At 34.1% G+C, this 17058-nt stretch overlaps 1 protein-coding gene across 2 annotated transcripts in view; it reads left to right on the plus strand.

Moving 5' to 3' along the window:
- Positions 1-16485, plus strand: part of LOC106463841 (hillarin-like) — a 27484-nt gene extending 10999 nt beyond the window's left edge. The window contains exons 2-8 of one of the 2 annotated variants that reach the window (XM_022391463.1): positions 8769-8885; positions 9763-10047; positions 10753-10914; positions 13775-13857; positions 14119-14262; positions 14814-15791; positions 15858-16485. In XM_022391463.1, the coding sequence (XP_022247171.1) occupies positions 8769-8885; positions 9763-10047; positions 10753-10914; positions 13775-13857; positions 14119-14262; positions 14814-15791; positions 15858-15924 (1836 nt within the window). In that variant the 3' untranslated portion in view covers positions 15925-16485. Of the gene's footprint in view, positions 1-8768; positions 8886-9762; positions 10048-10752; positions 10915-13774; positions 13858-14118; positions 14263-14813 lie in introns of both variants that reach the window. The other variant, XM_013923919.2, reaches the window with a different exon arrangement.
- Positions 16486-17058: the final 573 nt, after the last annotated feature.

Below are 17058 nucleotides of genomic sequence, written 5' to 3' on the forward strand. Positions count from 1 at the left end.
GCTCCAATATCTTCCCACTTAGATTTTGTAAGCACAGATGGCTTGAAAAAGTTCCTGTAGCTCAAATAATTTTGCAGTGTCTTCGAAGCATAAAGAAATATGTATTAGCAGTGTCAAAAAAAAAGATGTAAAGGACCCTTAAAATTAAATGTTAAATAGTCCTCTATTAGAGATGAAGAGCAATGTGTTTATCTCTAATTCTATAACACCATTTCTTGCCAATTATCGGACAAAAGCTAGACAGAAGTAAATGATATATGTATTTGGATAAACAGAAGGTTCAAAAAAAAAGTTAAGGCAAGGGAAATCTGTAATGGATATAATTGAGGAGTTAAATATAAGAAAAGGATACTTCAAACTGTTGCAGATGTTCTCGCAAAGTCAATAGATAGTTTTACTGAGAAGGCAGAAATAACATGAAATGTGAAGGAATTGAAAACATTGGTAGCAAAGGTCTGCCAGAGAAAAGCTAATTGAGGCAGGGAAACTTGATACTGTAATTAACAGTAAGCTGGCAGAACTTAAACATCAGTAAACATATATATTTGTTAACATTTCATATGTTGTATGACTGAGAAAATAGAATAGCTTATCATATGTAATTTGACTCAATGTAAAATGATTAAGAATTTGAAATAAATTTTGTTAAACTGTGATCTGCATTTTATTTGATCTATCTGTAGATGTAAAATGTATTTCCGATTGATGAGGGAAGGACATTTCTGATGAAGGGCTGGATTTCAACATTCCAGTTGCTGACTATAGATCTCTGCATTGACAGTTCGCTGGGGGTTGAGGAGTTCGAAATTAATTACTCCTCTGATGTCCCACCAAATGCAAAGCATCACTTTCTGCAGATGGAGTCCAGGTTTTGGGGACGGAAATGTTTTTTTGTCTAGGACTGAGCCATTGTTTTTGGCATTTAATATTCGCATAGAGAATCCATTTTTCATCACCAGTGACAATCCTGTCCAAAAATGATTCATGCTCATTACGCGCCAGAAGAGACGAAGCAACTTTCACACGTTAGAAACAATGATGATTGTTATGAAATTTTGAATAGATGTCATGGAATTTATATTAAAAAATGGTGTACAAACCCTACTAAAGGTTCTCGAAGTATTTTGATTTTGTATGCATGTCATCGTTACTTAATGATATAACCTCCCAAGTTATCTGCAATAGATGTTGATATTAATAATAATGAAATTCTTTTGGTGGTTACGGAAAACTTTCAACTAATATTAACATTATAATTTTAAGTATATCCTGTTGTTTTTTTCTGAATTAAATAGATCTATAGCTAATGTAATTTAATAAATTGATAGTGTAACTGCTATCATCATCTGTGTTGTTTATCCTAGCTGTCTTAATTTTGACATTTTATCATCCGCTACTTTAAGAATTTGGATGAAATATTTAGTATAGACAAGTGATAATCCTGTGTAAAGAAGTCTATTGAATTTGAACCCAGTTCAAAATCCACAAAGAATGTCGAGTGGCCATCTTGGATTTTCTTGTCACAGCAGGAAGTCTGGAGTGCCTCAAACAACCATCATGACAGTTAGTACAGATAATCAATTTGTCTGTAAGATTAAACGTATTGATTTTCAGCCCAATCAATATAGGCTATGCGGATATCTTAGAAATATTAGATGCCCCACTTATGGGAATACTGGACATCTACTTCTGGGCTTTTGTTACTCAGTTCTCACAAAGAAACGTTGTTGCAAGTCAAACCTAATAAAATACATTTTGTTATTTTAGAATTAGATGTCCAGATGCAAAATAACTTGCATTTTTGGTGATCATTGATGAATTGGCAGACATCTTGAAAAATGACTGCCTAAAATAATTTAGATGTAGATCTCAAATGTCCATCAGATATTTTAAAGACATTTCAGATATATATAGCTAATTAAAAACAGTGGCATTTTGGGGGTCTTGCTCATGGACTACGAGTGTTTCACAGCTTGTGAGAGTCCCAATGGCCACCACATTCAATCTATTACTCTACAATGCTAAAGTTTAGTTGTAGCCTTATTTGAGCACCTGATTGCCACTATCGAGTGTTTCATAGCTTGTATCACAGAAATATTATTCTGTTTTTCTACCACACATTTAGAAGTGAGTTCAATTTCTAAGTATATATATATTATTCCCATGTTTCATTAAATAACAGTTTCATTTCATGTCGCTAGCTAGATGGCAGCACAAAGTGTTCTTATGTAAAGACCGTTTGTGACTTATAACTCCACAAACATGATATCTGCCAAAACAATTTAAGTAATAATAAATAAATAAATGAATAATAATCTAAATTGATATTCAATGAGATCAAGTATTTATGCAACTGACAGATCTGTGTACATGTTATTGCTGTACAAGTTTAAAAATGCATTTCTTAATTATCAAAATAATACATAATATAGCAGTATACTTCAAATTGTCAGTGGGGCCGAGCCTAGCAGCTGTATGTCCATGCATGGTATTGTTACATCTCCGTTTGTTAATTAACTTTCCGTAACTTTGTTCCGACGAAACTTTAGCGCCACAAGTCCTTCCTTAATAAAACTGGTTTATTCTTTCTGAATATAACTTCACGATACACTTGATTTCAACATTCGCGCTAAAACAAACGCTATAACGAACGTTAACTTCAACAATACTTTCTCACTGCAGATCAATTACTCACTACCTACACACACATTGTCCCGTCACGTTGTGAGCGTCCTATATATATACCAGACTAACATATATCTAGTAAATGCTAGGGCATTTACGAAGGAACAGGATATTTCTAGAAACGTGGCGTGACACTAGTCACATGACCTCGCTGACGCAACAATATGCAAAATAAACAGTTAAGCTGGTTAATAACTAGTTCAAATGCCAAACTGACTTATGAAGATATTATCGGTCGTTAGGCCTGGATGATTCGTTTTGTTTAAGCACAAAGTCATACACCATGTTATGCTCTGCCCATCACGGGTATCGAAACCTGATTTTCAGCGTAAAAAGCACCCAGACTTACCGCTGACCCACAGTGGGGAATTCGTTATCTTTAACTTGGTTTTTCATTTTCGTGTTCTTAAAGTAGCTATTACAAACGTTTTCCATAGTGGATATATCTTTTATTGATAGAAGACGAATACTTGTTTCATTATGTATATTGCACATGAATAACCAATTTCCACGCATGCGTCACAATTAGCACGTCATTGTTTGGCTAAAAAGACGCAGTGTATATTTTCGTGCGATCAATCTATAATCTTGCTCCAACACAAGGAACAGCACAGGGAAGCGACCTACAAAACCCGAATTACTACGATGTCCTAATAACGAACAAAATGTTGGTTAGAGAAGAGGGACTTCTAAAGCTCGTCGTTTTGAACCGTAGATACCACTAACGATGACTTTTGGTACTTGAAATACTACAAAGAAGGAAGAATATGAGAAATTCTATTGACTAGTGCAGCAGCTGAAACTATTTAATGCCAGATTTGATAATTCCGAATAAATAGACCGTGAACTGAAAAAATCCTGGGCCGAGCGTGGGCCTGTGGTTAGTGTGCCAGACTGTGTATCCGAGGTTCCGTAGTTTAAGCTCCACATTTGGGGCCGTGGGTGCGCTTTTAGCTTGATATTCAAATCTCGCTATTTAGTTAGATTAGTCCACGAATTGGCGGTAGATGGCGTTGACTAGCTGCTTTCCCCCTAGCCCAGTGATTCTGAACGTGGGGCGCAATTTGAAAATGCTAAATTTTACATTATATTATTATACCTTTTCAACAACAAATTTGTTTTTATATTAAGGGGGCATCAAATGTTTTGAGGTGTCGAGGTGGGGCATGGAGCAAAAAAGGTTAAGAAACACTGCCCTAGCCTGTCATTTCTATATTAGGGACAACTAACGCAGACAGCCCTCGAGAAGCTTTGCGTGAGATTCAACAAAAACGAAGAACTGATACAGATGGTGTACATAACCGAGACACCAGAACAATTGGATATCTGTATCGGGTAAAACACATTGAGTCCATAAAATTCAGTTTCAGAGTATTACTTGCGTTAACATGTAGTATTCTCTCGTGCGTAAAATTGGATTACAGTTTGGACACATCTTGAATATCAAGAAACCTTAAGATAGTAACCTTTTTTTGCCTCTAGTGGATAGGTTGGTTGTTTTTACATAAGAGGCTAGCACAATTTATTAGCACTTACTAGGTATGTAAAGGTCTATCTTAAATAGCTGGAATTGTATTTATGTAAAGATCTTAAGGATGGTTGTTTGGGTGTTTTCATGGGGTAATATATTGAGGTGTTTGTAAATATTTACTAATTAGTATTATTGTAGTAATGTCAGTACAGTGTGTGGTGTGGGTAGACCCATCGAGAGGGCAGTGAGGACGGGAAATTTTCCCTGGAGCAAAAATTCCCAGCGGCCTCAAATCTGGAGTTACTGACATGTCTATAGCTGGCCAAGAACAGCGAGTATTAGTATAACTTGGGACGTTGCGAACCGAGCATGTCGGCATAAATCCTTTAATTTTGTTTTATAACTATTTCATCTCTCTAATTCTCTTTAACTGCATATAGTAGACTCTGAGACAGGATATGCTAATCGTTTTTAGGATAATTTTTTTTACCTTTGATAGTTTTCTACCAGTGGCGAAACTAGGTCATCGTGGGCCCCAGTGCAAAATACTCGGGTGGGCCCTCCATCATATAGGGCAAAATTAATTACCATGGTGTACATAACAATAATGTTAATAACTATTTCAAAGTCTTAAGGCACAATATATATACTTAGTACTTACCATTTATTAGAAACCAACTTTTCTTGTTTTCATTTCGGCAGTTTTTTATTTCCTATAAATTAATTATTTCTTGCAATTCTGCTTTGAATAGAAATTATTGAAAGTTCATATAATTTTTCTTGCACCATTTTGCTTCTCAAATAAATTTTTTATCAACTTAAGCTTTGAAAAAGATCGTTCGGCACAGGAATTTAACACACATTGCTGTTTTCACAAGTTTGCTAATTTAGAAATGGTTGAAATGTTTTCACAAGGTTGCTAACTTAGAAACCGTTGAAATGTTTTCAAGACCTGATTTGAATCATTGTCGGAAGGAGAGCAACTGAACGGGAAATTCTTTAGAAATATCTTTCTCATATTTGTTAACTGAACTAATGGCTCCAACGTACAGTTATTTATTGGTTATAGCAAGCAAGTTTTGGGGAAAAATAATGCTAAGAGTTTCAGCAACACATTTTAGACTGAATCTATGTTTTAGTTGGCCGATAATAATGTCTAAACAACTGTAAAACACGCTGGTCCTAAAGTTCTTTTACTGTAAAACACGCTGGTCCTAAAGTTCTTTTACTGTAAAACACGCTGGTCCTAAAGTTCTTTTACTGTAAAACACGCTGGTCCTAAAGTTCTTTTACTGTAAAACACGCTGGTCCTAAAGTTCTTTTACTGTAAAACACGCTGGTCCTAAAGTTCTTTTACTGTAAAACACGCTGGTCCTAAAGTTCTTTTACTGTAAAACACGCTGGTCCTAAAGTTCTTTTACTGTAAAACACGCTGTTTTTTTTTTTTTTACTGTAAAACACGCTGGTTTTTTTGTTTTTTTTTACTGTAAAACACGCTGGTTTTTTTTGTTTTTTTTTTACTGTAAAACACGCTGGTTTTTTTTGTTTTTTTTTACTGTAAAACACGCTGGTTTTTTGTTTTTTTTACTGTAAAACACGCTGGTTTTTTTTGTTTTTTTTACTGTAAAACACGCTGGTCCTAAAGTTTTTCATCTTCACATAATTCAACGAAGTGTTTCCTTGCCTTTTTTTATGCGCTTGTGCTGAAATTTGGGCTCCACACAGCATTTCATCAAACTTTATTCAGATGTTTCTGGTATTTGTACGAAATTGTCTCTTACTTGCATTAGTCAATTGAGTGCTTTGGTGACTTAACTGCTGAGTCCATCAACATATTTTCACTTTGCAATGACTTAGAAATTACATGAGTTATTTCTAATCATTTTGTTTGAAGAAAAATTAGGAAAATAAACTCAAACTTTTTTCTATTTGCTACATTAGATCAGACACTTCAACTCGCTCGTCATGCTTTTCGATAAGGAAAGCCCTTTTCTAATATGTGAATAACGGAATCTTAATACAACAGGGAATCGTGTCTAAACGACCATCTTTGAAATGTTACTTTCTCAATAACGTCGTAGACAGAAGCCAATTGTTTTTAAATAGCCCACCGTTTTATAATACAACCAGAGAAATTATAAAGATGTTCAACAATATTATAAAAGTTTTTAATTTCAGAGATATTTTGAACACAATCGTTGAGAGCAAGATTTAGATTATGGGCAGCACAATGAATATATTCAGCATTGGGTTCTCTTTTACCTATTCTTGCTTGGACTCCCGAATATGTGTGTGTGTACCTTTCATATTTGCTGCACCATCATACCCTTGACCACTACATTTATTCAAATTTAATCCATTTTCTTCAATTGAATTAACAGTTTCATTTTGTAATCCAATAGCAGTTTGATCGGAAACTTGACGAAATTCAGTAAACGATTTCTTTTGAGTTAGTACATATTTTGACCTATCGAAAGACTTGACTCATTTGATAGACTTTTGAAAGGTCTTCTGTTTTATATATAATTATTGAAAAATAAATGATGCTTTTATGTCATGAATAACTTCTCTTTCAATTTGTTTAGCAATTATAATAACTTCATCTTGTATTTTAGGACAAAGATATTTGATTTGTCCTTTTTTCTTTTCACTGTGCAAGAAGAGATCATATTTTGCTAACATTTGAGTACTAGGAAAAAAACACTATCAGGTTTATCAAAGCTCTTTCTGTGTTCTCTAAGGGGCAAGATGCATGAAGTTAATGTTACATTAATTATTTTCTTTAAACATATCTTTTATTTCTTTCTGGTCTTCATTTTCATGTTCTTCTAAGGTTTTGTTTAAACGTCATCTTTATACTGTCAGACAAGCATCAAGATGTGTTCTTGTGCATGGTGAGTCTGAGTTTTTTGGGACAGAAATCCTCTTATGTAAAAAAAATTACAGTACAAGGTTTTTACTGAAAATGTACTGGTATTTTCGAATAATTAGTTTCAGTTTGAAAAATAATGTTTAATTTTTCAATAGACATTAAAAAGTGAATATATAGTTTTGTACTTACGATGCATAAAATTGATATATTGATCCTGGCTGGGGGTCCTTGTTCATTGCACCGCCTGCACCCACGATAGTTTCGCCACTGTTTTCTACAATTGGTATAACGTTCTTTTTTGTGCGCGCAATGTTAGGTATGTTTGTAACTTCTCATAAAAAATATTACGTTTTAATGTTTTAGATTTTTCTTCTGTTACTTTTGATATTTTTGTTGTGTTGCTTCCTGATTGAATAAAATGTTTTAAAACTGTTCTCCGATCGTTCTGAACACCCTTACTGTAGAAAAATCGCGAAAAAATACTGCTTTAATCCTGTTTCTGGCTTTTCTTTTTTATCGCTCAAGTGTTGCCAGCGATGTGCAAGATTCTGATCATAATTACATTTTCTGTTACTTTGGTGCATAACGCATCACATACCATAAGTTTCCATATGCCCATGTAATTTTACCCAAGGTTATACCCATTCTCTCCGGTCGATATAATTGTCTGAGGAGTGTGAATACTGACATGATTTTTAATCGTGTTTGTGTGTGTTGGCTGCTTATAGGAAGAAACAATAAGCTAATTTACAGAGAATATAACGAAACTTTAAAATTTACCTCTGCCCTCGTGGTAGGTTACCACGAGGACTTTTGGATGCTACTATAGCGTGCGTTCTACACAGACACTATCATCATTTTTTTAGTGACTCACTAAAACAGTTTTTTGCTAAATAATTTATTGATTTAAACGATATAATAAAACATAATTGCATCAGTATGAATAACCGAACCAGATTCACTTTCGCGCTCTATAATGGGCATCAAAGTTTTTCCGTCACGCTATTGCACGTAGAAATACCGGCAATCAGATCCTTTCTCACGTAAAAATGCTACGGCGGTGTCTTCTGCCGAGATTTCTTTTCTAAAGAAATCTTTAAGCAACATTGTTAAAGAAATTTTTTTTCAGATGTCAAGATCGTAGAAGCTACAGGCAGATGTTCTTATCATGAACTCTGGTTCAATAATAATGTTTGACTTCAAGATGCCCCCTTTCACATTCGCATTCACCTCGTCCACAAGAGACCTCCCACAATTGCCGTTAATTGTAGACCAAATATCTTTGTAGATCACACGCTATAGTTGCACCGACTTTTGTTTGTACTACTTAAGGTCTGAGCTCGTTACTCTAATATATGATTGCTTATTTTCTGAATTTTTATTCTAGGTCACATCTTGTGTAAATTACGCTACGTGAATGTCACTTTTTTTGTACGTAAATCACGCATTCTGAGTATTGAAACGTCGCTTTGTCCCATTAGTCCTACTTGTATCATGAAGTAGCATACAGTATTATTTCATCCGTTATTTTACTCTGGTTTTTATTACACTGTTCATTGGTTTTCACTAAAATTTCAGCTTAAATAATTCTTATAAAAATGGTTTCTAACACACTTTAATCTGTTTTACGCTATCAGAAATAAAAAAGTAACTACTAGGTTTTTCTTTCGAACTTTTAACACAAATTTGCTTTATATTTGAACAAAATTATTTTTCTATCTTTGTGCGACATTTTTAAAGGACGAAGACACCCAGAGATCTCTGGAAATGAGACATCGTGCCGAAGAAGATGACCTCTACCGGCAGTTTGCAAAGAAACGAACAGAAGAAGAAACGAACGTTAATCAACAGATTAAAGTGAGTGAGGCTTCACTATATGACACATCTAACAATATCATTCTTATATTTAAGGGTAAAAACTGTATAGATACATCACTTTACAAAATGTGCTCTCTGAAGTTGAGGAGAATGTTGTACCTAGTTTGGGAAGTTCGTGAATTTGTTCCTTTACGTCCGTTTCTTGTATAGTAATCGTTGCGTTTTGTTTTAGCAAGAATATAAGCGATTTGTAAAAAAATTACATTAACATTTAGACATCTTTGCTAAGGCTCTGATGGTTATTAAATTGTTTCATTTATTTTACTTAGTCGCAAAAGTATAAATCTATGGATCGCCTATTAGTCGCGGCATAGCTCTTGAGTTTGTTTTTTCAAGCACAAACTTTTGGCTTGTAGCTCCGTCATTTCTCGACCGATTTGAGATCTAATTACAGTTTTGAAATCGGGAGGTCAAACCCTTTCGATTGGTATATTTTACCGTGCCCAAAGTCTCGTGGATTAATTTACTCTAATCCTGCCTAAAATAATTTAATTTGAGGGTAGGCTCGTACAGATTCTGATGAGTAATAAACATCGAATCGGGTATACGTGCGCCCCATGTTTGATATTGCTGGCGCACAAAAATATAGTTAAGAAAAATATCTTGTAGATTAACTTACTCTAATACTGCCTAAAAGAATTTCAAGTGCGCGGCTATTGGGGATTCCCTCTTGTTTTTATTTAAGTGTTTGATTTTATCTTTATTTGAAATGTAGCTCTTCCTATTGTTATAAAATAGCTTTAACACTATTGTGTAAAATTTCTTTCCATCTACCATTTTGGTAACAAAATGACTAGACAGCAAAGTAAGGACTAAAACTAGTAGTAGTAGTATATATGGTCTTTTGCTCATTTAGGAAGAGTGGGAAAAAGAATTGGAGAGGTTAACATCGAGATTCCAACATCAGATGAATATTAGGAGAAAAAAGATCACCACAGACGAAGAAAAAGTTCTCACTGTCCGACACCAGAAGGAACGAAAGAACCTAGAGAAAAATATGACTGTCAAAATGGATAAGAAAAAAGAGTCGTTGACGAGGAAACTTTTAGAGCAAGAGCGCATCGCTACTGCGGAGCTGGTGGAAAAACACAGTCAGGAGATGTTGGATTTGATCAATGAGAAACGACATGAATTAGCAAGGGTACGTACAGCTTGGCTAAGTAAATTGAATCTTGATAATAAAAAATATGCAGTATTAATCTAAATTGTGCTTTACGGTTATTAATGATTAAATACCAGTTTTTCAAATTAGAAAAAATATAATACAAGAATCGGCGAATGTGTAAGCAGTAAATATTCAACGAGTGAGTTATTTTAGTGCCAGTCAGTAAATTAAGCAGTGAATCAGTGAGTATTAATTGAATTAGTTGTGATTTCCTGTAAGTTACTCAGTTCAGTGATAAGTCAACGAGTTATCGAGTTTACTCTGTTATTCAGGTTACACGATCAATTAGCCTGGAGTTCTACAAGTAAGTTAAGCTTACATTCGTTTCGGAGTTTATGCTGAAAAGTGTAACTGAATTTAGGCCTACGAGTGAACTTAACTGTAGTAAATGTTTATTGAAAAAATTATAATACTTCATTATCGTTACGTTGAGTGGACTTGTTGCTAATTTTATCAAATAATCCCAAAGAAACCGTTGAACGATAGAATGTTACAACGGTATTCCTACGCAGTATTTCGTGCTTCACATTCATGCAATAGTACGTTATTTAACGATATCAAAACTATATGTGAATGTTGTGCGGGCATTTTTTGAATAAAATATTATTCTTCATAACTTGTCTTTTTCTGTATTTTGACATTAATTGTATCATCTCATCCTTTTTATCATTTGCCATACAGCTGGAGGGTGTGTATGATTATGATGATAAGGATGGATATGTATCTGAAGAGTTGGTTCCTTATCCGACGCACCCTCCACCCCCAATTCCACCATTAACAGATAAAGTAGAGATCTACAGCGACCCGAGAGTTTTTTCAGAATTGGACCAAGTTGCCATAAACGTAAGTATTCAAAGAACTTTGTTACATACTGAGTGACAGTACATAAATTTATCAAGCAGGTTGTAAGCTACTTAATTTTCTCGCGAATAAAGAAATCTTTAATCATTTTGAAGTAAGGCAGCACTGTGGGCAACTACAAAATAAAATAAAATGACCCAGCAAGTTTGAGCGAGTTCAAAAGTAGTCGCTTCTTTTAAAACGGTCGAGCTCTTGGGTCTTTTTATTTCTCGACACTTTATTATAATCCACTCAATGTTGGTAAAATAGCGATTGCCAACATCTTATTCAGTGAATTAAAACTCATGGGAAAGTGTTACAATAATAGAATTGGTTAAGAAATCTTAATTTACAGTGCCTTTTACTTAAACGGTATGTCATTAAGGCATCGTGAAACACTAATCTGTGATCACAATTTGGGCGATGGTCATCTGGTGGACACTAAATCCAATGTAAAAATGGCGATAATTGTAGTGTTTGGAAGTTAGTAAATTATTTTAAAACTACTTGAAGCTATCTAGGGATATTTATAGCTTACAATATTTAATTATTTTGAAGTCTTTTAGACAGGTGTTAGAAGAAAATAGCTAAAAAGAAACGAGTTTTCTGAATGTCTGTTTAAATACTGAGCTTTTGTAGAATATAAAATAAATCTCACCTAAGGTACATTTCAGTCTTTAGCGTTTTTACAACTTAGTGTAGAGAAAAAAATGTACCAAGCACAGGGATAAAAATTACTCTGTTAACAGTCTGTTCATATGAACAGATAGATCAAATATTTTTTCGAGAGAAGGTGTTACACAGCGTATGAGCTCACCGAATCTTGGACTAGACCCAGCTTATTAATCCTGAGTAAAATAAAAAAAATGTAAAGCTTCTTTCTTGGTTTTGATGTGTAATCCTTTACTCGCCACTAATAACCTAAAATACTTTAGGTGTTTGGATAACGTGTGACGTACCGTCAAAAATAATTGTTCGTTACTATTCAGCGGACTAACTGGTTATATATTTACAAATTTCTTTTCCGCACCAAAACCTAAGTTTAAGTAAAGATAAAATGACGTACAGGCCTAATCCGTTCTCTGGTTCGCTACTTCCGCTGCAGCAGACTAGTTTTTCTAAATTCACAGCTCGTGTTGTTTGGAAGAGGGAAGCAACTAAAGTAGGCCTCGTGTGATGGTGGAATATAAGCACTTCTTTTATTTGATGTATAGTTACAGGGGCTTAATAGGGTGAATATTTTCAATATGTTTAGAAGGCCATCCACACATTTCTACAGCAAGTCTTTGTTACATGTTAACTACAGTGTGAAGACGTTATCTTGGCAAGCACAAGGTAACCAGTCCGTTTCCTGCATATCTTGAACTGTTCTTTTAGCATGCTAAAGTTGCCTTCTCTGTACCATCTGGTAGATGTCCTCTTCTTCTGATATTGATCCTCAAGTCTACTTACTCATATGCTTTCTATGATCGATTAAAGCATGGAAACTATTAATTTTCATCATCACAACATCATTTAACATGGTAGACATGGCGTCTGTTTATCTGGCAGGCATTCCTGCAGATGATTATGTACTTTAATGCTGTTCTGTTGCAAGTTTGATTCGTCGTGAGGTTTAATACCTTTCAACTTGTTGTATCCACAGACGCTGTGCGATCACACGTGTGATGCTGCCGTGAAAATAATGGATTTTCTTAAGAGTCTGCAAAATTCAACCATCGTATTAAGTCTTTATTCACACCAAAACCTATCCACCCTTTTAGCTTCAGTTGAAACTTTATTTCATTACGATGATCCGCTGTGATTTCAAAGTTTCCTGTATTACCTATACTTCTAATCAGTCACGTAAGTATGCTCCCGCAGTTTATAGGTAAATAGACGAAGAGGTATTAATTTATTTTTTTTTTTATGCAAGGGGGAGGTCATCTTTTGTAGTTACGCAACTGCTTCCAATGTTAGTTTTAGTTCATGTACTTCCGAAGCCTCTGATCCTTAAGAAATTTTATGGTATCTTTCATTCTGCAGTTGATGTACAATTATTTGTGTAGCTTCGTCTCCATTTTGCTATTTTTCATATTTATTGTAGCAGTAGGGTAGAATATTAACTGGAGGTGGATTTTTTTTTATATTCATATAAAAAAGGTTAGTTATTGCATAACTTGCACCTCTTAAAATTGATCACTGTTGTAAATATTTGTCATGTAAGGTTAACATAATGTTACGACAACGGAAGTCACGTGACGCAAGTAACACGTGATGAGTATCTAGAAGATTCACGAAGAGACGAGTGTAATCTAGACGTACGCTTTTATGGTATATAAGCCGGCAAATAAAGTGACGGCAAGGATAGAATTGCAAAGACAGAGACGGACAATTGAGTCAAGCGCAGTAGTGACTGTAAGTAAAGTACGTGAATTGTTGTGAATTATAGCGTGTGTTTAAGTTAAAATGGCTGTGGAAATTAAGTGTATTGCAAAGTTGAGTTGAGAAAAAATAAACTAGTTTTATTTAAGAAAGGACTTGTATCGCTGAAGTTTCTCGGAAAGAATTTCTACGGAAATGAACAAACGAACGAACAGATACGTAACAATAACAAACTTCTTGAATAACAAGAATGTACTGATTTTCTAAAATATACGAGCACGGTGATTTATATAATGTAACATTCAAGTTTGTTTGTTTTTTTCTCTACCTTTGTGATATTATTCCACAAGAAGCAAGTTTGTGAAGACATAACATTTGTAACGTTTAATTTGAAGAAACCCAACGGCTTCTAGAGTGAAACAATGAACTTGTTCGTAATGGAATGCTCACTATGAGACTAAAATAAAATTAATATGAAAATGTTTGTTCATTGTAATAGGTGGCGCAAGAAGATCAAGTGACCTTCACAGAACTTGTTAGACTTTTAATCAGAGATTGTCGCTCAGATGTTGAGAAAGCCAGGTAACGTAATGCACATTTTAGTGTTAAATGTTAAAGAAATTATGAAAATTAAAACATGAATTCACATTTAGACAAGCACGTTTAATGCTACTTGAAACACTTGGGTTTTCCGTTTTAAGGCACTAAAAACGGATAGTAATAAATTCGGTCATTTAAATGTGGTTATATATCTTATGGAAACTTAATAATTAATTGTGTAATAGATATTTCTTAAGTTTTTTTTTTGTTTGTTTGTTTCAAATGTGATAAGTTTCGTTCCAGAGCTCTGTTTCGTTGGATCACGGTGAAAAACCTGAACAATATGACTTTTGATGACAACCTTAACGCTGATACCCCCATGGGCATCTTACGAGGAATCAAACATGGAACAGAAAGTTATCATGTGCTGTTTAAACGTCTTTGTAGGTAAGTCTGGCTCTTATAACAGTACGTACGATCTGTTAGGTGTTTATAAATGTGCTTTAGTGGAGAAGTCATCTCTACAATACTCTATTTGTATTATTATAGTGTAAACTGATGCTCTCATAACCTTACATGTAGAGTTAAAAAGTAAAACACTGCTCATATAACACGTCCTTCACATGAAATATTGCTATTTAAGGCTGTATCTAAATTAATTGTTTGTTTGTGTTTTTTTGCCTAGTAATTTTTCGACATTTTTTTACTTCATTTTGATGGATGCAATAAGTTGGTAATGTACAATAATAATAATCGAACTATGTAATATAAAGTTTTTAAAACCACTATTGGTGAAATAGATTTATTTTGGTACGACATTTCGTCTCTAACAGTGAGATGAAACGTTGTATTCAAATAAATCTACTGTCCCACAAATAACTGTTTCAAAAACATATTTTTCATAGTTAGAAACATAGTAGTAAACTACATAACGTTTATAATAAATATATATATATATATATATATATATATACATGCAAATATGTTTACTTTAATAGTTACGCAGGCTTACATTGCGTGGTCGTCAAAGGTTACTCAAAAAGTGCTGGATACCAACCTGGTGTTAAGTTTGAAGACAACCGCTTTAGGAACTCTTGGAATGCTGTCTATGTTGCTGGAGCTTGGCGCTTCGTGCAGTGTAACTGGGGTGCGCGCCATCTGGTAAACGCCAAGGAAGTACCAAAACCAGGAAACAAAAGCAAGTCTGACAATTTACGTTACGAGTATGACGACCATTATTTCTTAACTGACTCTAAAGAGTTCATTTACGAATTCTTCCCTCTTCAAGTAGAGTGGCAACTTTTGAAGAATCCTTTATCTCTACGGGATTTTGAAGAACTGCCATTTGTCCGATCTCTTTTCTTCCGTTATAGACTCTACTTTCCTGATGAGAAAAACAAAGCTGTTCTTTACACAGACAGTACTGGTGCTGCCACCATACAGATTGGTATGCCTATTAAGATGACTTCTTGCCTAATCTTCCATTACAATTTAAAAATATTCGGAAGTGATGTTGACTCTCATGAGGGTGTTAGCCTCAAACGGTTTGTGATGCAGTCAGTTGTTGATAACATCGTCTCCATAAGAGTTCATGCAGCCTGTAATAACTCATTCCTGTTGGATGTTTTTGCCAATGTCGTTACGCCACAAGAATATCTTACAGGAGAACCAATGAAATTCAAGAGCGTCGGTAAGTTCAAGATAATTTGCGAGGATCTGCAAACCGTAATGGTTCCTTTACCGGATTGCGCTAGTGGAGAATGGGGTCCAATGAAAGCCATACGGTTGTTCGGCTTGATTCCAATGACCCATAAAGATGCCTTGTTGTTCTCGTCAAGGGAATTGGAAGTCCAGTTCCGCATGTCGCGCCCTTTGGCAGATTTCATGGCAACGTTACACAAAAATGGAATTGATGAAAAAAAATTGTCTAAGTGTGTTTCTCATAGTGTCGACGATGATTTTGTCTCTTTCCATGTATCTTTTCCAGAAGATGGCCAGTATGGAATGGACATTTACACTCGTAATTTAACCAGCAACTTGCCATCTTCTGATAAACAGTTGTTAACCCATTGTTGTAAATACCTAATTAATGTGTCTAAAAGAAATTAATATCCTATTTCAACAAATATGTTTAAATACAGAGAATCGCCCGCCACGAATTTTGTCAGAGGAACAAAAATATCATAACTAAAGAAGTGTTACTGAATATTTCTAAGAACTGGATCTAGCATTGTTGATATAGTTTATTTTGAAGACAAATAACAAGTGTAACAACATTGTTAGTTCTGAAATGAACATAGAACATTGTGAATAACCAAAAATTTAGAGTTACAAACCATCCAAACAATAAGTGAAGCGGTAAAGTCATACGAGACGGGTAGACTTGGAGTAGTAATTTTTATTTTGTAACGTATAAACTTAAGAATGGTTTCATAGTAATCTATGTGATACGTTATATACAAGGCCAAAGAAAGAATAATACCTGTACTCCAAACTACCACCCAAAAACAGATATTTAAGAGCACCTGAAGACTTTCCTTACACGACTGCGTAAGTGCTGGGAAGATGAATCGTATTTTTTATAGTATGATACCAAAACAGAAAAACGAGTAAATCTTCACATCTGATTAAAATTTTTTTAGCAATTCATTTCTTTCATAAATGTTTTTATTTTGGTATAACAAATATATATTATAACTTATTGTTTTGTGTATTTGTAATGTGCTGCTTTTCGCATTTTTTTAAACTTAAATCTTAGGAAAAAAATGTTGTACAATACAATAAATTTATTATTTAAACCTATTAAAAAGCGCATCTCTAAAATGAATAAAATAAATAAATGCATTTCATTCCTTCAGTGTCATTGTTTTGTGTGGTTAGTTTTAAATAAATGACAAATTTGGCAAGTGTTTTCTCCACATAATAAGCTTTTGGTTAATAGTAATTTAAAAAACTTTGTGAAAAGCTTGTTAAATCTGTCATTTATTCATATACATTTTCATATTTTTACCAAACTCTTCGAGATTGTAACAAAGTAAATTACTGAAAGGTTGACAGATTTTAGAAAAAGGTTGGAAAAAGGTTCGTTTCAATATTGCTGTTTCAGATTTTTAAAAAAATATATAATTATGAAAGACTGTTTTCCTATTTACATAACATAACATAACTATTTTACCAGCTTTTCACTTGGTATGCTGTTTTAAAATATTTTGGATATGTGGGAACAAGTGAAAAAATGCGAAC

The sequence above is a fragment of the Limulus polyphemus genome, unplaced genomic scaffold, assembly GCF_000517525.1.
Source record: "Limulus polyphemus unplaced genomic scaffold, Limulus_polyphemus-2.1.2 Scaffold1497, whole genome shotgun sequence".
Lineage (NCBI taxonomy): Eukaryota > Metazoa > Arthropoda > Merostomata > Xiphosura > Limulidae > Limulus > Limulus polyphemus.